The 24,099-nt window shown below is 38.7% G+C and overlaps 2 protein-coding genes across 3 annotated transcripts; one reads left to right on the plus strand and one right to left on the minus strand.

Moving 5' to 3' along the window:
• Nucleotides 1-10,601: 10,601 nt before the first annotated feature.
• LOC121804878 lies at nt 10,602-12,677 on the minus strand. Of its 2 annotated transcripts, none has more exons than XM_042204578.1 (7): nt 12,622-12,677; nt 12,320-12,515; nt 11,948-12,206; nt 11,662-11,829; nt 11,262-11,501; nt 11,057-11,131; nt 10,602-10,972 (listed from the first exon to the last, which is right to left on the minus strand). In XM_042204578.1, exons 2-5 carry the CDS (start codon nt 12,460-12,462, stop codon nt 11,283-11,285), a joined length of 789 nt encoding a protein of 262 aa, XP_042060512.1. In that variant the 5' UTR covers nt 12,463-12,515; nt 12,622-12,677; the 3' UTR covers nt 10,602-10,972; nt 11,057-11,131; nt 11,262-11,282. The 2 variants fall into 2 exon arrangements, with proteins under 2 accessions (XP_042060512.1, XP_042060514.1); XM_042204580.1 differs by having other exon boundaries at nt 12,614-12,631.
• A 1,015-nt stretch (nt 12,678-13,692) lies between these two features.
• LOC121804864 (zinc finger protein VAR3, chloroplastic-like) lies at nt 13,693-17,240 on the plus strand. The gene is made up of 5 exons (XM_042204562.1): nt 13,693-14,219; nt 14,449-14,566; nt 14,910-15,190; nt 15,512-15,610; nt 15,710-17,240. Exons 1-5 carry the CDS (start codon nt 13,723-13,725, stop codon nt 17,034-17,036), a joined length of 2,322 nt encoding a protein of 773 aa, XP_042060496.1. The 5' UTR covers nt 13,693-13,722; the 3' UTR covers nt 17,037-17,240.
• Nucleotides 17,241-24,099: the final 6,859 nt, after the last annotated feature.

Genomic DNA, 24,099 nt, shown 5'->3' on the forward strand with positions numbered 1-24,099 from the left:
ATCTCGCATATGGTATCTACCCAAGGTGGTCGACTTTCGTAAAGACGCTCAGCAACCCGCAAGACCCGAGACGGGTTCTTTTTGCGCAGCGTCAAGAGTCCGCTCGGAAAGACGTCGAAAGAGCTTTTGGGGTCCTTCAAGCCCGATTCATCATTGTGAAGGCCCCGTCTCGGCTGTGGTACGTGAAAAATATCGCCGACATCATGTACACGTGTATTATCTTGCATAACATGATTATAGCTGACGAAGGACCGATGACGGCTAGCTTTGACGACGAGGATGAAGCTGGAAGCTCAACCGCGAGGTCTCCCCCACGCCGAGGTGTGCATACGACGGTGGGCGAGAGGATCGAAACAAGGAACACAATGCGCGATACCTGAGCCCACATTGAGCTACAAGAAGACCTAATCAAACACATTTGAGCGAAATTCGACTACGACAAAGAGCACCTTTTTGTCTCTAGACTTTAACAATACAAAGAATCTATACTAATATACCATATTACAAATAATAATACTCCCAATACAGAGTATAATCCAAATAAAATATTATCCTAGAATAAATAATATCTGCGATGTGTGGATGTGATTTCTATTTACCCACTTTTGTAATTATTTAGTTCACCCCAACACCCACTTCGTCACGGAATAGGCATAATATTTTTCTATTGATTCACAAAAGACATTCCCAAGTATACAAAAAGTCCATCTCAATAAAAGTGTTACTTTTTTCAGGCTCAAAGTTGGTTTTAATTTTTAGAAGTAAAGTATGTTTGTGACCTTGACATATTGATATTCAATAATTATATTTTGATTTGTAATTAAATTTAATTGGGGTTGACCTTTTCAATATCTGATAATCGATATTGGTATTTCTTTATTTGGGTAGTTAATAATAGTATATGTTAGTACATGATTAATTAGTTTGACGTTAAAGTCCTTAACAAGTAGACATTTGATCCTTGATATTTGGTCATTTATCTATTCTAAATTCTAATGAATCATCTTGAGGCACAATTGATTACCAATTTTTTTATGTAGTTATCAACCATTTTTTCTCAAATGATAATTTAATTATGTAATTTAGTATTCCGAATATTTTTAATGCATTTTAGTTTTGTGGAAATGTTTTTATTTAAATTTAATAATAGAATGGTGGGACCATTGAGCTTGTCTTTGCGGAAGAGCACGGATGTAAGTGTTGTGCTCTTACCTAAGAGCATAGAGTAAAAGCGGGTTCGGGTCCACATTCGTGCTCGTTGGCAAAAGCACGGATAAGGATGCTACTATTAATTAGTATTGGACTAAGCTACAATCAAGTCGTGTCAAGACTAGAATTAATTAGGACATATAAAAGTGAAATATTATTTTTGGTGTTTCCAATATTTGATAACATTACCCATTACCTATCATCGTATGGGTAAATGATGGATAGTCAAATTCCGGGATATAATGTGTTCAATGTATATCCTTAGAAATAAGCGTAAAATCGTCGTCAAATTCCGGGATATAATGTGTTCAATGTATATCCTTAGAAATAGGCGTAAAATCGACATAAAAGTGAAATCTTATACTGATGTTTTGCCGGTTGCGTTAGTGTGCTAAATAATTTACAGTAATAATTAATAACTTTCAATTCTGTGTATTAAAATTATCAACACAACGACATAATTATATCAATTCAACATGTAAATTTAAATATGAACACAAAGACATAAGTTTATCAACACGAAGATTGATATAATTATGTCTTTGTGTTGATATTTTTAACATATAAAATTAATATTAGTTATTAGTTATTACTGTAAATTAGTTATTATTTGATGAAATACCGATATTTTTGCACATAAGTAGGATACGTGGCTACACATGCCTTATTGGAAGTGTGGAACTGCCAAATTCGAGTTCAAAATCTTGAAATATAAAGCAAATAATGGTCACACACACACACAATTCAACGACACATGCAATTCAGATAGTTCTAGTTGTGTGCTTATGCTGATATCTTCTTTTATTAATTTATTCTGTAAATAATAATTTAAAACAAGTGTAAGATGGGTTGGATATTTTTGTCCTTGGACCCATTTTTTTCAGAGTTGATTATATTTCTAATGTTGTCCTGCCGAAATACTTCATTCGCCTCATCCCAAACTATATATTTCTCCCCGACCCCAGCACAAGTAAATATTACAAAATTGGCCACAGTACGCAAATCCAGCAATAAATAGTCTGGAATTTTGCGGCTATATTTTGTTTCGTTTTCAGTTTTGGTTAAGACTTCGGTTCCACTTTTTATTGAAAATTTCTCTAATATGGTTTCAATAAATTTTTTTTATAAATGCCAAAGTTTGATTTTAGCTATTTGATAATCGAAAATAAGATTATTTGCAGTTAAATACACGAAGTTGTATTTTAGTTTTACACGTGAATTTTAGAAAGTATCATCAAATATTGTTGTATGATGTTTCATGAATGGAATATTTGTCAAAACTAAATGTGACATACACCTCGTTAAACCGACATGATTCACTTGTAAAATTTATATTTAAGCCTAAATATATACGCGAGCTTTGGCATATTTTTACTTTGGTCACGGATGTTCAGAAATCGAAAATAAATTCATGTATATAAAGGTATGGCATGCTATTTTATGACTTAAAAAAATTTCACAAGCAAAATGTGTAATGGGCCATGTTAGAGCATCCACAGCGGCGAGCAATTGCTCCTCCGTCCGTCCTTGCCAGCGGCGCGGTACCGCTGTCCGCCGCTGCGCTCTTGCCGCTGGCACGGCACTGCTCGATGCATCGAGCACGTCCGTGCCAGCGAGCAGGCGACGTGGCGCATTCTGATTGGCCAACAGCATATCCGTTAGAAAATCATTTTTTTAAAAAAATTGAAAATAATACCAAAAAATAAAAAAATATTTTCACAATCCAAAAAAATGGCCGTTTTTGGCCCGTTTTTCTGTATTTTTTGAATATTTTTTATTTTTTTCACACAAAATCATCTATAAATACTCACATTCATCATCCATTTTTCACATCAAATCATCTCTCATTCATAATTTTCATACAACTTATCTACACCATCTCTCACTCAAAACCTCAAATGGATTTTACCCATCTCATTGTGGAAGCAGAGCGCGAAGAACAAGAATACTACGAACAACATCGTGCCGCTTATGAAGCATATGTCGTAGCGAATACCTCCGCCCCTCCACCTCAACCAACTAGATCAACTCGCTGCTACATCCATCGTGACCGGGAGGCAGCCCACGAAAGGCTCGTTGCCGACTATTTTTCCGACCAGCCGCGGTTTCCGGAAGATTACTTTAGGCGCCGTTTTCGCATGTCAAAACGCTTGTTCATGCGTATTGTCAACACATTGTCCGCCCGTGTTGAATACTTCCAAACAGGTCCAGATGCAGCCGGTCGGCAAAGTCTCTCGGTGTTGCAGAAGTGTACGTGTGCCATTCGACAACTCGCTACTGGGCAAACGGCCAACCTCTTCGACGAGTATTTGCATGTCGGTGAGTCCACTGGAATCTTTTGTCTTAAAATTTTTTGCGAGAGCGTTCGTTCAGCTTTCTGTGATGAATTCCTTCGGGCACCCACCACCGATGATTGCCAACGGTTGCTTCGTCTTCACGAAACAGTCCATGGCTTTCCCGGTATGCTTGACAGCATTGACTACATGCATTGGAGGTGGAAGAATTGCCCGACTGCTTGGAGGGGGCAACACTTAAGCGGCCACAAAGGCGGCGGCCCAACACTTATCCTTGAAGCGGTCGCCGACTACCGCCTATGGATTTGGCATGCATATTTCGGTGTTGCCGGATCCAACAACGACTTGAACGTGCTCTATTCTTCACCCCTCTTCTATGATGTGTTGAATGGTGTAGCACCGGTGATTGACTTCACCGTCAACGGAAATGTATACCACATGGGTTACTATCTCGCCGATGGTATATACCCAAGGTGGTCGACTTTCGTGAAGACGCTTAGCAACCCGCAAGACCCGAGACGGGTTTTTTTTGCTCAGCGTCAAGAGTCCACGCGGAAAGACGTCGAAAGAGCCTTTGGGGTCCTTCAAGCCCGATTCAACATTGTGAAGGCCCCGTCTCGGCTGTGGTACGTGAAAAATATCGTTGACATCATGTACACGTGTATTATCTTACACAACATGATTATAGCCGACGAAGGACCGAGGACGGCTAGCTTTTACGACGAGGATGAAGCCGGAAGCTCAAGCGCGAGGTCTCCCCCACGCCGAGGTGTGCATACGACGGTGGGTGAGAGGATCGAAACAAGGCACACAATGCGCGATACCCGAACCCACGTTGAGCTACAAGAAGACCCAATCAAACACATATGGGCGAAATTCGGCCACGAGTAGTGTGTTTTTTAATTTTATGAATTTAATTATGTAAGGAGTTTAATTATGTAACTTTTAATTTTTAGGATTTTAATTATGTAATTTTTATTTTTTTGGATTTTAATTATGTAATTTTTAATTTTTAATGTATTTTGTAATATTATTCCGGATATTTTTAATGCATTTTAATTTTGTGGAAATGTTTTTATTTAAATTGAATAATGGAATGGTGGGACCCTTGTGCTCGTCCTTGCGGAAGAGCACGGATGTGGGTGTTGTGCTCTTGCCTAAGAGCATGTAGAAAAAGTGGGGTCGGGCCCACATCCGTGCTCGTTTGCAAGAGCACGGATGTGGATGCTCTTAGGCCCACGTGATCCTACAGACAACCTATGCATTGCAAGATGCTGAGCGCATTTCCAAGTTTTAGCATAAGATTACAAAATGGATGTATTGTACATAATGGGGGTGTTCGGTTGGCAAGATTAAATCTCATGATTAAATATGTATCATGTTTGGTTCATAAGATTGAACCCTTCAACTTAATCTTAGATGGATAGTCTCATGATAATTAGTCATAGCCCCCCCTCCAATTAAAATAATCCCACAACTTAATACTAGATGAATAGTCTCATGATATTAGTCATGGCAACCGAACGCCACCAATGTTTTCAAATCTACCGACTATTATTTGCACATAGTATTAAGTAACATGCCCACCAATGTTTCTTCTCTTCGATAAATTGTATGCATTGCCCGTAATAATAATCATCTAAATGTTTGACATAGAATTTAACATCATATCATAAGAGTATGATCATTTAATTTGTTCTGACTGCGATAAATTAAAATTGCCAAGCTTAGTACTAATATATGTGTATTGGTTTAGTTTAACTAGTAGTATTTCACCCAAAAGATGCACGACACATTCTATATATTTTTTAAATGTAATATTTTAATATAGATTAAATAATAATAGTATGATAAGGTTAATAGTTTAAAAATACTCCCTCCATTTCACTTTAGTAGATGCGTTTCGTTTTGAACATTCGTTTTAGAAAAATGATATAAATAATTAAAATGGAGAGAGAGAGTAAAGTAAGATAATAATGTAGAGAATAATTTCATACCGTTACCGTATCGAAAGTTTCAACATATATCAAATTATGGTATACCAAACTTTTAGTATGGAATATCACTATCGTTACCGTATCCTTATTTCGGTATATCGTACCGAACTTTGATATACCGTACAGGACGCATACCGAACTTCAGTACACTATACCGTTATACCATACGTATACTTTATAACAAAAAAATTTATAAATTAATGGATATATTTTATGGATTTAATCCAAAATATTAAATTATACTATTATTTAAATCTATATATACAATTAATTTTATACGTATAGATTTCGTTATATATTTATGTATTCGCAGCCCTTTCTTATTCCCACACATTCATCACATTAATTTTTTATACAACTTTTTTTCCTATAAATATATTCACTTATTGAATCACCATAAATCATCAAAAAATTCCCTCTCATAACAAAAAATATAGACGAAAAAATACAATGGCTTTCTCCAATATAATTAGAAACACCATTGGCGAATTCATGATTTTAGGTTTGGGGGTAGTACAAAAATTATTAGGTCGATTTGGACATTTAAATGGCGAACAATACATTGTAAGTGTAACGAAAAGGATGACAATTTCTTTTAAAGGAATGGTGAACAGAAAACAATTTCTTAAATGAAGATGACAGTTTCATTCTAAAAGTAAGAGAAATTTAAGAATAAATGTTTTATATAGGGGTGTGCATTTCGGTTCGGTTTTTTGTCAAAGCCGAACCAAAACCGAAAAACCGAATTTAGGTCAAAATCCAAATCGAACCGAACCCGAAAAACCAAAACCGAAAAATCGAAAACCGAACTTAAAAAACTGAAAAAACCGAACAAAACCGAAAAAATCGAAAAACCCGAAAAAATAAATATAATATTAATATATATATATGTGTGTAATTTATTTTATTTTATATATACTAATAGAATATTTATATATAATATAAAATTAATAATACATATAATATATATAATATAGTAGAATTTATTAAAAGAATATACTATATATTATATATAATATAATATATTAAATTAATAGAATATATATATAATTCGGTTATTCGGTTTTTCGGTTTTTTCTTCACCCGAACCGAACCGAACCGAAAAACCAAAATTTTTATATTTTCAAAACCGAACCAAACCGAAAAACCGAAATAACCGAACCGAATTTCAAAATTTCGGTTTGGTTCGGTTCGGATATTCGGTTTCCGGTTTTTTTGCTCAACCCTAGTTTTATAGAATTGTTGTGAATATAAAATCTGCAAGCTAATGAAAACATTAGCAAAAAAAGAAAAGATAAAAAATACTAAGAGCATCTCCAATGGCGGACGTCCGGTCGGACATCCGCGACGGGCGACCGGGACGTTCGCCATTGTGGCGTCTCAACTCGGATACGAACGTCCCGTAAGGACGTCGGATGTCCTTGGACGTGCGGGCAACGGGCGGGCGGACGTCCGCCATTGTGGCGTGGGTCGGACGTCCGGGTCGGACCTCCGGTATTTTTTTAAAAAACTCTATATATACGGCTCGTTGAACTTCATTTCATTCGCACCACTTGTGTTAACAAGTTTCTCTCTTCTTTTACTACAAATTTCATTTCTACTTAATGGAGAACGACAGGAACTCCCCCGCCACGAGCGAGTCGCAGACTCCGACGTTTCCTGCCGAACTGGAGGGAAACTCTAGCGGAAATGCGACAACGGTTCCGACAATGTCGGGGATGGGTGGAATGGGTAGGATGGGTGGTATGGGTGGGATGGGGGGGATGAGTGGTATGATGTCCCCTTACTGCAATATGTACAATTGGATGGGTGGGATGGGTGGTAGGATGCCCATGGCAGCGGGGATGGGGGCATGACCCCAAATATGATGGGGATGGGGATGGGTGAGATGATGCCGGGGATGATGCAGACCATGCCTGGGGGAGGGGGTGGCAGGGGCACTGAACCACTAGCGGACGATGTCTATCGGCCGGTTATCGATATGTTGTCTACTGATACCCCCTCCAGTTTTGTTCCGGAGACTCAGTTCACCGGCGTGGATACTTTCTCTTTTAAGGAGTTGGGGCTATCTCCAGTCAGGGAGACTCCCGATGATGTGGGGACAGCGACAAGGGGCAGGGGCAAGGGCCGTGGCAGGGGCAAGGGCAAGGGGAAAGCCACGGGCTCTTCCTCGCGAACGGTGGCTGAGGAGGAGGATGATGAGGAGACGGGAAAGAGGACGGTCTTGAGCGTGTGGGAAAACGTCGCGCTTTCGAAGGCTTGGGTTTCAATAGTCGAGGATCCCTATGTCGGTGCTAACCAGCATATTGACAGACTGTGGCATCGCGTCGCTGAAGCCTACCTCACACACAAATCGGCTGGGGCGAAGTGTCGCGTGCCCGAACAATGCTGGAAACAGTGGGAGCGGTTGAGGCCTAAGCTTAGTCGATTTGCCGGCCTCTACCAAAACAATCTCCGCCAGGCAACCAGCGGTATGTCCGAGGAGGATGTGAAGAACCGTGCCTTGGCGCAGTACCCCGACAGATCCTTGAAGTTCAAAGATTTCGACCAGTGGGAGGCCTATCTCGTGATGAAGGATTCCCAAAAGTTTTGTGGGGGTGTCGAATCAGGCTGGCAGAAGCGGACGAAGATCAACGCTTGCGGTGAATACAACAGCAGTGCTGGTTCGCACGAGCTCCCGAAAGCCGAGGAAGTGTCCCCGCTACCTCAATCAGACTCCCGCCGGCGTCGTCGCCCGATTGGGCAAAAGGCTGCTCAGCGGAAGGCTAGGGGAAGCAGCAGCGGTAGAGGGTCGTTCGAGGTCCAATCGGAGGCCCCTGCTCCCCTAGAAGAGTACGATCGTCTCGCCCGCGCGCAGATAACGACTAGTTTGGTCCGGACCATGCATAGGTGGCATAGCACGACAGATCGTGTGTACAAAAGGATGTTGAAGGATGTCATCGATGGATGTCGGCGCGATTTGGGGATGCCACCCATTGGAGATGATGGCGCCGAGATTAGCGGCGGGGACGACGGGGGTGGCACAGGCGAGGGCGAGGGCGAGGGCGGCACGGGCGACGAGGACAACGCGGAGTGAGCCGAGTCTAATTATTTTTATTATGTAATTTTTTTTCTTTTTTTATGTAATTTTTTTTATGAAGCATTCGCAATTTTCCCGTATTCCGTGTCAAAATTATAATTCCGTTACGTTTATAAATAATTGTGATTTTTTTATTGCGGGAAGTCCTAGTGGGAAGGGCGATGGGAATGGCGGATTGTGAAGGGGATGTCCTAGTGACGTGGCAGTGGGATGAGAAGTCCTAGTGACATGGCAGGAGGTGTTTTTGGGAAGTCCTAGTAGATGTTCGAATGGGACATCCGTGCATTGGAGATGCTCTAAGAGAAAGATTACAAAAAGAGAAGATATAAAACGGTAAAGAAAATATTAGTAAAAATTTGAAAGAATAAATGTTTTATAGAAAAGGTAAATAATAAGAAAAAGATTACACCAAAAAAGGTAAAGAAAATATAAGAAAAATAGAGTTGGAGAAAAAAACATGAGTTGATACTCACAATTTCTAGAGTTGGAGAAAAAAACATGATCTGATACTCACAATTTCTATGGTTTGAGGCAGTGGCGGACCCAGGTGGAGGAGGTGAGGGGCTTAAGCCCCTCCCAAACCATTTTTCAAAAATAAATTTCTATTGCAGTTTGAAGCTTTTCAAGATCAAATGCACAGTGTGGCAAATGTACTGTGCCTTTGATCTTGAAAAGCTTCAAACTGAATTCGAGCATTATTGTGACAACTATTTGCAGCCCCAACACGTTGATTGAATTTTCTAGTGCATTTTTTCCAATTGTTAAAGCCTGTCTTTGTAAAAGCATCTTCTGCATATCGACCTCCTTTATCTGATTGCTTGAAAAGATAGCACCAAAAGCATAAGGCTGCATTTTTTGATTCACTATACTCTAACCACGGAAATTTTGTAAACCAAGCATCTTGAACACTTCTTTCTTGAATACCATATTTCTTTTTCGGATATGTATTCCCAATTGGTTGGCAAGGACCTTTAACCAAATACTCGCTCCGTACTATATCCCGAATAGCAACATCAAAAGCCTCTATTGACTTTCGTTTTCCTGAATCAACATCAATATCATTCCAATCCAATTCAACTTCTATTCCAGACTGATTTTCTACTGATTCAACAATTCTAGCACTTGAAGAAGATGAAGAACCACCACTTTGCATTTTTTTAAAATAACGTTCCATCTTCTGTATTAGCAATTTAGCAAATTAGTTCAATAAATCACAAAATATTATGTAAATAAAAGTTATGAATGTAAAGTATCTAACACATTGTGATTGTGTAAACTATGACAAAAGAAAATGAAAAACTGACCTTACTCTACCAATTAAAGTTGTGAAGAAGATAAGTAATTCTCTTTTGGAATTTGTGGGAGAAGTTTCATTTTTTTTGTTCCGCCGTTTGGAAAACTGTGAATGGGGTAGGGCTAGATAAAGACAAATCCTTTTAATTTTTTAATTAATATATCTGCCATGAAACCTAACACCTGCCGTCAAATAGGGAATATGGCAGTACTTTTTCTACTTTTATTATTTTATTCATTTAAGTTATTTGTAAGTTAGTGCCGTTTAAATAGGGAATAGGTAGTACTTTTTCTGCTTTTATTATTTTATTCATTTAAGTTTAATGGCTCTTACTATTCATCGTCTTCCTCTTCTCAACTCCATTGTTGGGAAGTTTTTATTTGTAATTTTAATTTCCAGTCCCTCCTTTCCATTAAACCTCTAATAATTTAGACATCAAAGCTATTAACTTGGCGAGGGCTGACTATAGGTTCGAAAATTTTTAAAAAAATTTGCAATAGAAATTTATTAAAAAAAAATGGTTTGGGAGGGGCTTATGCCCCTCACCTCCTCCACTGCTATCAGCACAGATGTATTTTTAAAATATGCAGTAGAAAAAGTAGGTCATTAATTTGTAATAACATTTTCATCATTTTTGTTAATTAAATGACTGCTGATTGCTGCATACACATTTGAAATGAATTTGACAATTCCCCTATAAACGTTCCATCTCAACATCGAAACTCTACTAAAGTTGAAGTCGCCACAAAGCCTGGACAACTTATTTTCCATTTATGTATATTATTCCTGCTAGTTTACACACACAAATAGTAGTATATGAATTCACAACTACTTCAGTAAATAAATGAAATTTCATATTCTAACATAGTAGATCTCAATGTAGATGACGGAAACCAAAGATTGACAAAAGTATAAATGTGAGAGGATGTAATAGGCAACACTGACTATCAAGGAATTTCTAACACAGTCAAATTGGTCCAGAGAGTTCAGGAATGCATTCTTCTTATGTACTAGTGAGCTCCTTCCTTCGAAACCCTTACTAGTCGAAGCAAAACGAGACAACGACTGCATGCCCTTATTCTTTGCAATGACCCAACTCCTGCGCAGCAAGCAGAGTCGCATTGATTAAGTGATTTCCTCAGAGAAAGGAGTCAGTGAAAAAAAGGTCCAAACTAGAACTTACTGCAGCTGATGTTGGAGCTATTTGGAGACAGAACTTGATGGCTGAGGCATCATCAATTTCTCAATTCATTGATTCCTACACCATTGAATGCAAACTTTTCATAAAACAGGAAGAAAAACACCATTTAATAACATCTGGTATCCAAAAAAAAATTAACAAGAGCTCCACGACCAACTCACTGTATAAATTATCAGAGTATACCTACCGGATTGAAACACCAGAAATATCAATCTTCTATAGTAACAGAATCTGCACTCTGAAATGCTTTCTCGGCTTCTTCACGTATGCATGACAGGTTTGTTCTTATCTCCGTGCAGAGTCTACCCTCTACAAGGCGCACAGGCAACCACACCTTAGGTTTCACATTAACAACGTATACAAGCGTCGTTTGGTATTCCACGTCATAAACAGAATCACTTTGCATATCTCCAGCACTAGACTTCACCTGATGAAGAAGTCGAGAGGTGTAAAGACACCCGAATCAATCATTACATATGAAATGTCCGAACTTGATGATGACCATAACACAATTTATACTAAACGAGACGAGGTAGAGGCTATACAATCAGAATCACATAGAAAACGAATGAAAAAAATATGTCAACCTGTTCAACAGACCATTTTCCTTCAAAGAGCTGGAAATCACCCTCAACCATCTCGAACTCAATATCACGCCTCTGCCCAAATGGAAGAATTTCAAGATCCTTCTCAACACAGTCAATAGTTCCTTTTGCATCGAATTTGAGCCCAAAAGCTAAATTCTGCTGACCAATCTGTTAGTTGTTGCATAACAGAAATAATGATAAGTATAATTCCAAGTATATGAAGCAATGCGAATGATGCAAATTTTGTGGAAAATAATTTGATTTTCGTAAGAAATGAAGTGAATACCTGAAAAAGGCGAACAAAATTATCTGTCTTCTCAAGCAACTTGCTGACTGCTAGGCCAGGAATGAAGTCTGCTAAGCCTTCATAATCAGTCAAGATATCCCAAACTGCTTCTAGGCTGGCTTGGATCCTTACTTTTGATCTAATTCTCCGGCTGTTGGTGCCAGTCTTCACTATTTCAATCTCAATGCTGTCATAATCTTCTTTTGTATACTTGCCATCATCATCATCATTATATTCGGAATCGCCCCAATTATAAGCCCTAATTTACAAAGATAGCTGACGACGTTAAATAATCAAACTTAACCAAAAATGCTTTGGGTGACTGGAAAATAAAATGGAAAGATAAGATGTAGGTAAGAGAGTTGAGAGCACCTAGCAACAAAATGGGAGAGGCAAGGGGCTTTGTGTGGAAAAAAGCATCTGGTGTTTGAGAAGGATGATGCAGCGGATAATTTGGGAATTGTATTTGTAGAAAGAGATGAGAGAGATGGAGGAAAACAGAAAAATGCAGCCATTTCTTCTCAGTTGAGGGAGTGAGTGAGAGAGTGTCTACTCTACTGCACTTCAACTGCAAGGATAGAAGATGAAGTTAGGTAGATAGAGAAGAGACAGTGGTAGTTTCATAGTAGAATTTGAAAAAGGAAACAACAAAAACACAGGAATTGCATTAACACCGGCGGAGATTTCTGAGGCGCTGGAAATTGTGGCTGTCAACGCAAATACAAAAGAGAAAAGATAATTACAATATTTTGTACAAAATGTTCAAATTTATTTTATATTCATAATACTATGAAATAATATGAGATAAGAGCATGTTTTTGTAATATTGTTCTTTTATTCTATTATTCAGGAAAACTTACTATTTTATCATATAATTATTTAAACTAACTTGCAATTACTATTATTCATGAAACATACTATTATTTTATGCCAATCACATATTTATTATATTACTTTTTTAAACTATTAAGTTTGCAAATTCTTAAAAAATATATTCTAATTAGTCCATAAATTTATAAGTATAATCTCATACTCGTCCATTTTCACTTTTTTTTTATTATATTTTTAAGATAAAATATCCCAAAATCCAAAAATACAAGTATTATAATATTCCATCCGTCCCTTAAATTTTATTACCTTTTTCTATTTTCATTCGCGCCCACAAAATTTGTCACATTTCACTTTTTACCATTTTTTAGTGGATCTCATGGTCCACTAACTCATTCCAACGCACATTTTATTATAAAGCTACTTAATACATAAAAGTAGGAAATATTCTCTACTAACTTTTTCAACTCACTTTTCATTACATTTCTTAAAAAAACTATTGCCCTTTTAAAGTGTGACAAAATTTAAGGGACGGAGGGAGTAACATTTTGTATAATTAATCCATTATATAAATTGGGTGAAACTAATTAAGAATTCCCTCGTTTCCTAAAAATAAAAAATTCTTTCTTTTTTGTTCATTTCCTATAAATAGAAACTTTCAATTTAGGAAATAAATCCCACCGTCTACCAATACTAATTTCACTATTTTTTCTTCTCCTCTTTTTACTTTATTCATTTATTTCTCTATTTTTTATTTTACTAATTTTACATTAAAATTCGTATCATGGTTTATATTTTTCGAAAACGGGCTCTAAGGGAATAAAATTTTAAAAATTAATTTTGCTATTTTTGTTTGACTATGGCTTTTTGCCTTTTTGGTGCCAAAAACGCGAAACCCGAATAATGAAAAGGTGCAAGTGAAATTTATTATAGAAGAAAGACAGAAGATGAGTAAAATCCTGCTAGTCGTAATCAAAACCACATCTTCTATCACGGCCATCTCCACCGCCGGCATGGGCGGCGCCACCAGGTTTATGACCCTCCTCACCGCCCCTTTCCCACCCCTCCGCCCATCGCTTATCCTTCTTCACCGCCCTATCTCCTCTCTTTCCATCACTCCGCTCCGTCTCCACAAACGCTCTTCTCCTTCCAAATTGAAAACCCTAACTCCTCAACCGGCGAGCTGCTTCCACTCTCAATCGAACAATCACACCTACTCACTTCAATCTTCCGCCGCTCAGCCGCAGCACCACCTCCACCACCCGTGGCCGGAATGGACCAATTATCTCAGTTATATATCGAGTGAACATGGATATTCTGCTCCTCACGGCGACAAAATTCCGCCGGAGGACTCGTTTGTGGTGTATGAGAAATTGAGCGACGATTTTGTCAGCGCCGCCGCCGCGTGCTTTGCTTTCTCTCGTGCCCGACCAGATCTTATCGGGTGTGTGTATTCCTCTTTTTATCCTTCTGTTTTCACATTTATTTATTAAACGTGTATTCTGATGCGCAAATTTGATTGGCTACTGCATATATGAGAACTGTAACTATAAGTTTAATCTAGGGTGCGGAAATGCGATTGGCTACTACTACTACTACTTTAGTATTGCAGTTTGTGGTGATTTTGCACTTTCCCTCCCAGCTAAAAGTCCGATTTTGACAATTTGAAACAGATTGCTTTCGAAGAAGAATATTGAAGCTGTTGTGTCAAATGGAACTCCATTTTTGTTCAAAAGTGCACTTGACACGGCAAGAAGGATGAGGGCGTTTTTGGGAACTGATGGCAGCAATGTATGTGAATGACCCTTTTTTTCTTTTTTATCAGCTGATGCTAGTGCTCTAAATTGTTTTATAGAATTACAGTTGCTCTCTATGTTCTGTTACTACTAACATTCTGGATTCGTCTTATTGATTCTTGTTGTGACCTATGTATTGCAGAATGCTTTGCTTGTTCGTTAGAAATTGGTCTGTCTAAGCATTGGTGGCTAGCCATTCATACTTGTGGACTAGAATTATATTTTGCATTTTATCTTATACGGCTCTCGGATTATATTTGAGTTGACTAGATTTGTCGCCTTTTTCTAGGTCATAGTAGAAAAATGGTTGATTTTGTTTTTGTTTTCTTAAATGGCAGGTAGTAGAAGTTGATAAAGCAAGATTGACTGATCTAATGAAGTATATAATAAGTTATGCAAGCAACCCTACAGCGTCTTCTGAGAGAAATGGGCTGTATAGTAAGGAACTTGTTGATTCATCAGTGCGTAATCTGTTACATGAAATGGTTACAGTATGTGGTGGAGCTCCAACAGGACACATGGCTGCTTCAGGAAATCAGTTTCCGGGCAGTGATAGACACGTCAAAAATCCTTATGGACAAAATATTGAAATGAAGAGAGGCGACTGGATATGTCAGAAGTGCGCATATCTTCTATTCTTTCATTAGAAGTGCTTTATTAACAGTATTCTCTTTTGAGTATTAAAAAGATGGTAGGGATTTTTGTAGGATTCGTCTGCGGTCATTTTTTTTAAGAATTTAAAAGAAAAAGACAGCAAAATATGTAAAATCTCATCTTGCTACTTCGTCTGATTTGGTTATGATTTCCCCACCCCACTATCAGTGACGTTTCCATCTTCTGCTGTAAAATGGAAAATTAGCCTTGTGATTTTTAAATTTCCCATCAAAATATGTCTAATTTTTGGTTATTGTACCTTTTTTGAACATCCTTTTTTTTGCAGGTGTGATTTTATGAACTTTGCAAGAAACATTAAATGTCTTGAATGTGAAGAACCCAGACCAAGGAGACAACTAGCTGGCGGAGAGTGGGAATGCCCTCAGTAAGCATTATTTAATTTCTCTATATGCTGAAGGATCCGTTTATATCAATTCAAACCTCTTTGTTGAGAGTGATGTATTGTGAATGTGCTTTGTTGCAGATGCAGTTTCTTTAATTATGGAAGGAATGTAGCTTGTTTGAGATGTGACTGTCGAAAACCTGGTGCTCTGTTGTTTAATAATAGTAACTCTCCAAGTATTGGGTCAAACTCTCCATCTCTGTCAGTTCCTTCAGAAATTCGATATCCAGGGAGCAACCATGCAAACACTGTTTCTTTTGTGCCACCAGGCCCACCACCGCCAGATACACTCTCTAGGAGACATCAAACTCCGGAGATGGATAATGGAAATAAAGTACCAGTAGAAACTAACGGTACAGCCTTATCAGATGGCAGGAACAAGAAATCTATAAGCAGCATGTCTCAGGGTTTATCTGGGAATAATCAGTTTTCAAAGGACTCGGCAAGTCAGATTGACATTCAGAGTAATGAGAGAGAGCAAACTGAAAAGTCAGAAAGATGGTTCAAGAGGATGGCTGAACTGCAAAATGCCAAGGATTTGCCAAGTGCAGTTTCAGATGATGACTTCCCTGAGATGATGCCAATGCGGAAGGGAGAGAACCGGTTCGTGGTAGGTAAAAAAAAGGACCGGTCACTTACTTCTCCACAGTACAAAAGACAGGTAGCAATGGATCAAGCAAATAATACTAATTTTGTACCCTTCGTACCCTTCCCTTCGGGCTATTTTGCTAACAAAGGCACGGAGCAGTCCAGCGGTCCAGATTCCCCAGAAAATACTGTCGGTGATACATCTTTTACTAAATCAACGGCAGAGACTGATAAGTTGGATGCAAAGCCTGGAATGGCCGACTCAAGTACTGTTTTCAGGAACGATCAAAAAGCAAGGAGCTCAGGGAACTCTGTGTATACTAGTGAAACCAGTGCTGCACAATTTGGTGGTGATTATTCGAAACAGCATAGTGGGGGCACGGTCCAAAATTCTTTCGCTTCTGACACCATGAACACTAATACACAAACTGGTGGATATTCTAGAGACGGGAATGCTTCCATAGCTGGACATGGAGGAGCTTCGTCTCAGCTGCCTAAAAATGAGAATGTCCTGACTGGCTGGAGCGGTCCTAGCTTGGAGGGGTCAGCTGTCACAGAACCAGATCCTCTCGACATGTCAGAGGAAGCGAAAGCCGAAAGGTGGTTCAAACGTGTAGCTCAGATAAAGGATATCTCAGAGCTAAGTCAGATTCCAGATGAAGACTTCCCCTCAATAATGCCAATGCGGAAGGGTGTTAACAGATTCGTTGTGAGCAAGAGGAAAACGCCCCTCGAACGGCGGCTGACAAATCAGCAATACAGAAGAAATCTTCCAATTATCCCTAATAATCCATTGAAGAAGGACGGCGAGAGCAGTTAAATTCAGCGATTTGTCATTTTAACATACGCTGTTGCATGCTTGCATAGTTATAAAAGGAAATTGAGTAGTATATTGTTGTTCTTCTTATTTAATTTGAATTATTGTATTGTATATAGTCGCTTTGGCAGCCCATCGAGCATCAAGTGACTGGAATTATAAATTTTGTCAGAAAGTAATGTTAATTATTGAAACAATTTCCTTGAAGAGAAATTTAGTTCAATCATGATGCCCAAAACCTCTCTAAATCCCTAGTAAACTCCTTAGCTCTACCCAGGATCACACTACTATGATCTGAATTTGGTATAATTTGAAGCTTTATCTCTGGATCCTTCATCATCAAATTCAGGCTGCATTCCGCAGGCGCAACTTCATCCTTCCTCCCCTGCACGACAAGGATCCTAGCCCCGGCTGCCCTCAGCACCTCCAGGTACCCATCCAAGAACCTCGCCCCACCACACACTACATTGTGCATCATGTGCCAGGCCGAATGATGAGTATGGCGCGTCACATCCGTCATCAGAAAGTGAAGATCCCTAGAGATAGAAGGAAACAGAAAAACCTGTCAAGAGTCTTGATTTTACCTTGTGGGCTTACATATATTATGTATAATACCTTCTTCGTGTTACCAGCATCAGAATCCACTCCCACAATCTGTGATTCCGGCACAGGAGGAAGCACATGCATCTGCCCAAGTGCTCGTACCACGACATGAAGGCAGAGAAGAACAGCAAAGGCGGCCACACACGCCTTGCAGCAATGCGCTTGAGAGCTTGTGCAGTAGCATCTTCACTCGAAGCAGAAAATTAAGGCTGCGACTCAAGGGCTTAGCTTCGAGAGCAGCAGAGACGATTTTCCAGGTGTAAGAAGAGGAGGATGACTCACAGGAGCTACCAAAGTGATTGATTTTACTGAAGCAGAGTGCAGCCAATGCTAGTGCAATCACACAACCCATGGACTGTGCAACTAGGTGAAACGAGTCCAGTTCAAACGGAACGATCACAGATCTCTCGATCATTTCCACGTGATCCCTCAACGTGTACAGGCAATCTTCAGGCTTCGGGCTTCTTCCAAATCCCAGTAAATCTACTGCAAACAGTCTGTAGTTTTGCCTCAAGTGCGCGGAGAGGTTTAGGAAAACGGTCTGTTTCCAAAGCGAAGACGACGAGAGGAAACCATGTATGAATATCACATTCTCATTCACATTAATATCTGCCAAAGGGAAACTTGTGCATTATCACTTGATGGTTAATTGGCATCACAGTTTTCCGAAAAAGGAAGAAAGAAATCTTTAATACTTACCTCTTTTTGGTTCATTGACAAGAAGATGAAGGGTGGAATGAGTTTGTTTGTGATTTGTGAAAGATGATGGAATCTACGTGAAGTTTCACTCATGCACATGATGGAATCGACGTGGAAACTTCTATGTACACACAAGGTTCGAGCCAGCAACACAGAGCTTCATAATTCACTCCTCGTTCAAGCCGTGACTGCCATGTCAGCTTAGATATTTTGGAGGAAGTTAGTTAGTGAATAAGTTGGTTAAGAAATTAGTTAGAGAGTAGTTGGAAGATATTTTCTCTGATATTTTTAGTCTAAGCTCTTGTATAAATAGAGTAGCTAGCTCTTTTGTATCGATTGAATTTCTCAATCAATAAGATTGAATTTCTTTTCTTCTTTTCTTCTTGGATCATATGAATCCATGTTATACATTTTCTACATGGTATCAGATGTGATTTGAATTCCTTCCGCTGATTCAATCACCTTATCTTCTTCTTCATTATCTGTTTCTCTTTACTTTCATGATGGTGCGTGGTAGTAGTTCAAACTCCAACGCAAACATCACTCATTCTTCACCGATGGAAGACAATTCCATCCCATATTATCTTCATCCAAGTGATAATCCGAGTCTGCAATTAGTTCCTCATGTACTCACCGGATCTAACTTCATCCATTGGAGTAGATCTGTAACCACTGCTCTTGTAGCGAAGAATAAAATCGCCTTCATCAATGGCGACTTGCGCAGACCTCATGCTGATGATATGCTATTCTCACCTTGGTTGCGATGTAACAACATGGTTGTTTCATGGCTCAGAAACTCTATCTCTCCTCAGATATGTTCTAGTATCATGTACCTTGATGATGCTAATGAAATCTGGTCAGATCTACGGCTTCGATTCTCTCAACTTGATTCTGCTCGAGCTTATCAATTGAAGCAACGAATAATGTCTCTGAATCAAGGAAAAGATGATATTAATGCCTACTTCACCAACCTTCGCATTGTCTGGGATGAGTACAAGCATTCTCAACCAGTTGCTTGGTGCATTTGTGCAACTTGCAGATGCAATAGTGCCTTGAAATGGTATGAGTACCAGGAGCAAGAGTGCACAATGCAATTTCTGATTGGATTGAATCCTATATTCTCTCAGATTCGATCTAATATCCTTTCTATGGTTCCAATTCCTCCTCTAACAAAAGTTTTCTCACTTGTTTTGCAGGAAGAAAGACAAAGGAACATTGATGGATATTCTCCAGTTATTTCTTCTCCTATGAGTGAGCAGCCTTACTTAGCTAATGCTGCAACATCTCATTCATATAATGAAGGAAGAGTCTGCCCACACTGTGGTAAAACTAACCATACTATGGATAAATGCTTTGTTCTCCACGGTTTTCCACCCGGTTTTGGTAAAAACAAAAGCAAGTTTGGTGCTAGTAGCAACGAGATGAAGTTGTGCACTTTGTGGAGGATAATCTCGAAGATTCTTGAGACAAATCCAGTATTTCTCCATCCTTGAATCTGCCTACTCAGCAGCAATGTCAGCAATTGATCAGTCTGCTTCAGTCTCAACTTGCTGTTGCTGCTACTCTCACTCCATCCTCTCCATCTCAATCTTTTTCTGCCGCACCAAACATGCCTTCATCTCCTCACATTCCTCCTTTCTCAGGTACTACTCTCTTCACCAATCCTTTCATTAATTCCATTTCAAAGTCTCCATCTGTTTGGTTATTAGACACCGGAGCCACACATCATGTGTGTTGTGATCTTTCCATGTTTCATTCTTCATCCCCTATACAAAATGCCTCTGTAAACTTACCTAATGGGACTACAGCTCCTGTCACACACATTGGATCTGTGCATTTAACCAAATCAATCACTCTATACTCTGTCCTTCATGTGCCTACCTTTTCCTTCAACCTTATTTCTGTGAGCTCCTTGACTTCATCTCTGCCTTGTACTGTCATTTTCACTCATGATGCTATTGAAATTCAGGCAGCCTCTCAGGAAACTGTGATTGGGAGGGGTAGCAGATTGGGCAACCTGTACAAACTTGATGTTTCTCCTGATCCAAAGCACGTGGAAGGTTCTATAATTCCTTCTTCATTTTCTATGTCTCCTGATGTTTCCTATGCTAATTCAGTCACTAGCATAGATATTTGGCATAAGAGGTTAGGACATGTATCATTTGGGAAGCTTAAAACCATGTCTGAGACTCTGAAATTTTCAAATAAATCTCATTCATTGTGTGACATTTGTCCACTTGCCAAAACAAAAAACACCTATCATTCTCTAAATCTGACTCTCATGCCACCAAATACTTTGATTGTGATGTCTGGGGTCCATTCAATCCCTCCACTACCCAAGGCTATAAATATTTCCTAACTATTGTTTATGACAGCTCCAGATTTGTATGGACATTCCTTATGCAAAGCAAATATGATGTTGGAACTATCCTTCCCCAGTTTTTCAACACAGTTCTCACTCAATTTTTCACAAAAATAAAAGTCATTCGTTGTGACAATGCCCCAGAATTAAACATTCCTTCATTGTTCACATCTTTTTGAACCATCATCCAACACTCTTGTGTTGAAACTCCTCAACAAAATGCCCAGGTAGAAAGAAAGCACCCGCATCTTTTAAATGTTGCTAGAAGCTTGTTATTTCAATCTTTTCTGCCCATTTATTTCTGGGGTGATTGCATACTCCCAGCTTCCTATCTGATAAACAGAATCCCCTCATCTGTTTTATCAAACAATCAGACTCCCTTTCAAGTTCTTTTCCAAAAACCCCCATCATACTCTCATTTGAAGGTCATTGGTTGCCTCTGTTATGCTTCAACTCTAGAACATGGTAGGGATAAGTTTTCACCTAGAGCCACTAAATGTGCTTTACTGGGATATCCTTCTGACTATAAAGGGTACAAACTCATTGATCTAGAGTCTATGCAAGAAATTATCACCAGAAATGTCACATTCCATGAAGATATTTTCCCCTTTTCTCACCTATCTCCCTCTGATCTTCCTATCTCTTCTCCACCTCAGCCTTCTCCTCAACCACCTCCATATACTTCTTCCACTCCAAATCCTGATATCTCTAATCCTTCTTCAAAAAAAACTATCACTTCCAGCCATGGAAGACCAATAAAAACCCCCTATCATCTCACAGACTTCATCTGCAACACAGTTGCATCATCTACTCCATATCCAATATCTTCATATCTTAATCTATCAAAACTCTCTCCTACCTACCTAAAATACACCATACTCATGTCTGCTATTCATGAACCTGCCACTTACAAACAAGCCTCTCAATATAAAGAGTGGCAGCATGCAATGCAAGATGAACTAGCAGCCTTTTCAAGAACCGATACTTAGTTTGTCACTGTGCTTCCACCTGGCCAGATTCCCATTGATTGTAAATGGGTCAACAAAGTAAAATTTAATCCAGATGGAACCATAGAAAGATATTAAGCAAGGCTAGTTGCAAAAGGCTTCACTCAACTTGAAGGCTTGGATTTTCTGGACGCATTCTCTGTTGGGGTCTGGAGCCCCTTGCACAGCGGAAGACATGCATAAACAAATAAATCAGATCTACAGATCTATTTGACCGATTATGTGATTAATTGATTCACATGTTAAACAATCAATTGCATGCTAGAACGCACATTAATTAATGCTTAAGGAATTTAACCCTAATTCATGAAATCCTACGGTTTAGAATTACCGATCTGATTCTCCAAAGAATCGACGATTGCTTGCGCCTTCTCCACGTGATGTTCTTCATACTCAACCACAAACCTTCTAATCTGTATCCCGAACTCTGATAATGACCTTTGGGTGGGCAAAGCTTGTCAAAATCGAAAAGGGCTTGACTAGGCAGAAGATAGAATTCCCACCAGAAGGGAATGAAAATTTCCGTCTCCTCAGGAAAAGAGGGAGCACGAAATTTTATGATTAAAATCATTAATTTTGTCTTCTATTTAGTCTCCTTGTTATAGAGTTATGATGGGCCAGATTAGGGATCCATGGAGGTTGGACTTAGGCCAAACCTGTTGGACTTTTACTAATTAAATTGAGCCCCAATTTAATACAAGTCCAACAGAATATTATTATCAGCCACTATAGTAAAATAATATTAACTGCCCGTCCAATCCCAAATTACGAGTAATCCGGACTTTACCTCTTTAATTTATTATTTCCCGTGTTTAAGATATAAATATCCATTAATTAATTTAAGCCTGCTATTTGACTTTAATTAATTACTCCCTCCGTCCCGCTTTAGCAGTCCCGGTTGATCAATTTCGGGTGTCCCACTTTAGGAGTCCCGGTTGAACTCGGTGCATAAAAATTGATGTCCACTACATCAATTTATTTATTACATCATTTAAAAGTGGGACCCAACCTCCACTACATCATTTATTTATTACACACTTAAAAACAAAAAAGTAAAAAAGTTGTTTAAAAGTGGGACCCAACCTCCACTACATCATTTATTTATTGCACACTTAAATACCCCTTAAAACATGTGCCCGACTCAACCGGGACTGCTAAAGCGGGACGGAGGGAGTAATATCTTTTTCCAAGATTTGTCTAGTTCAAAATCTTTATATTATTCTGGAATAAATTCCAACCGGCCGGGTTTCTGAATAATAAAACCTTTTTCAAACACCTCTTGAGGATATTATCAAACTGGACTCACTCAGCACACGATTTATTGCAATAACAATACTAGCACCTCTAGACATTAATCACCACTACCCAAGATATCAGGATTCTTGGATTGCGAAAAATCCACACCATTTGATAAATCAAAGTAGTGCATAATCAATATCGTATGCTCAATGTTATATCAACAATGATTAAGAAATAACAATCACCGAAACCTCGTCTTTCAGTAAATAGCAAGAAAGACTTATCTCAACTGTTAGATCCTTCAGTGCTATGTCGTTTATTTCCTAAGGTAAGGAAACATGCGGACTGACACTGCAACCTATCACGATAGGTAGCCAAAGCCTATCTAGGTTGTGAAATTCTATTTCTCTTCTACAAAGAACCGACTGCGTCACCTTCTGTGAACGTCGTTCACGACCAGTCTACTATGCAGAAGAATTAGACTTGTTTGCTTCTTATACATTTAAATGTTTGAGAAACATCTTATAAATGCACAAACAAACACCAATGCGATAAAATTACTTCTTCTCGCCTAGGGTCATAAATGGATTGTAGAATATATTGTATACAAGCAATTCTATCCGTGCAACATGCTCGAAATATGCTTTTCAGTATACCAATCCTAACAATCTCCCTCTTATACTCAAAATCATGCTTTCGAGTATACCCACTACCAAAACTCTCCCACTTATACTCTAAGCAAAATTCCATAGCTATCTTATAAATATTCTTAAACATACGAACTTGCAATTTCGTAGGATTATGGCTCCCACTAGGGTGGGTCGCGATAATATTAGAAACATGCTTACAATTTAAACAATTTACCATTAAGAAGTCTAATCTTATGAACTTGCTATTTCGTAGGATTATTGCTCCCACTAAGGTGGGTCGCGATAGTATTAGAAACTGCTTCATATATAGACCAATTTATGGAGACCATATACAACGCACTGTTGTAATTATCGCTTAGTCATTTTAAACATGGTTTTTGCATAATTATCACATAAGTAGATGAGACAGACAATCCACTTAAAACAGATAATCACCAAATAAACGGATAAATCCATTTAATAATATGATAATTAATCTTACTGGATAATTATTGAAATTATTTAAT

This window comes from Salvia splendens, chromosome 5, assembly GCF_004379255.2.
Source record: "Salvia splendens isolate huo1 chromosome 5, SspV2, whole genome shotgun sequence".
In the NCBI taxonomy this organism is placed as follows: domain Eukaryota; kingdom Viridiplantae; phylum Streptophyta; class Magnoliopsida; order Lamiales; family Lamiaceae; genus Salvia; species Salvia splendens.

Coding starts and splice junctions, on each gene's coding strand:
- LOC121804864 (XM_042204562.1), top strand. CDS start 13,723: ATGAGTAAAATCCTGCTAGTCGTAATCAAAACCACATCTTCTATCACG. Junction 14,220..14,448: donor GCCCGACCAGATCTTATCGG/GTGTGTGTATTC, acceptor AATTTGAAACAG/ATTGCTTTCGAAGAAGAATA. Junction 15,611..15,709: donor GGAGAGTGGGAATGCCCTCA/GTAAGCATTATT, acceptor GCTTTGTTGCAG/ATGCAGTTTCTTTAATTATG.
- LOC121804878 (XM_042204578.1), bottom strand. CDS start 12,462: ATGGCTGCATTTTTCTGTTTTCCTCCATCTCTCTCATCTCTTTCTACA. Junction 11,830..11,947: donor ATTTTGTTCGCCTTTTTCAG/GTATTCACTTCA, acceptor AACAACTAACAG/ATTGGTCAGCAGAATTTAGC. Junction 11,502..11,661: donor GAAAATGGTCTGTTGAACAG/GTTGACATATTT, acceptor CTTCTTCATCAG/GTGAAGTCTAGTGCTGGAGA.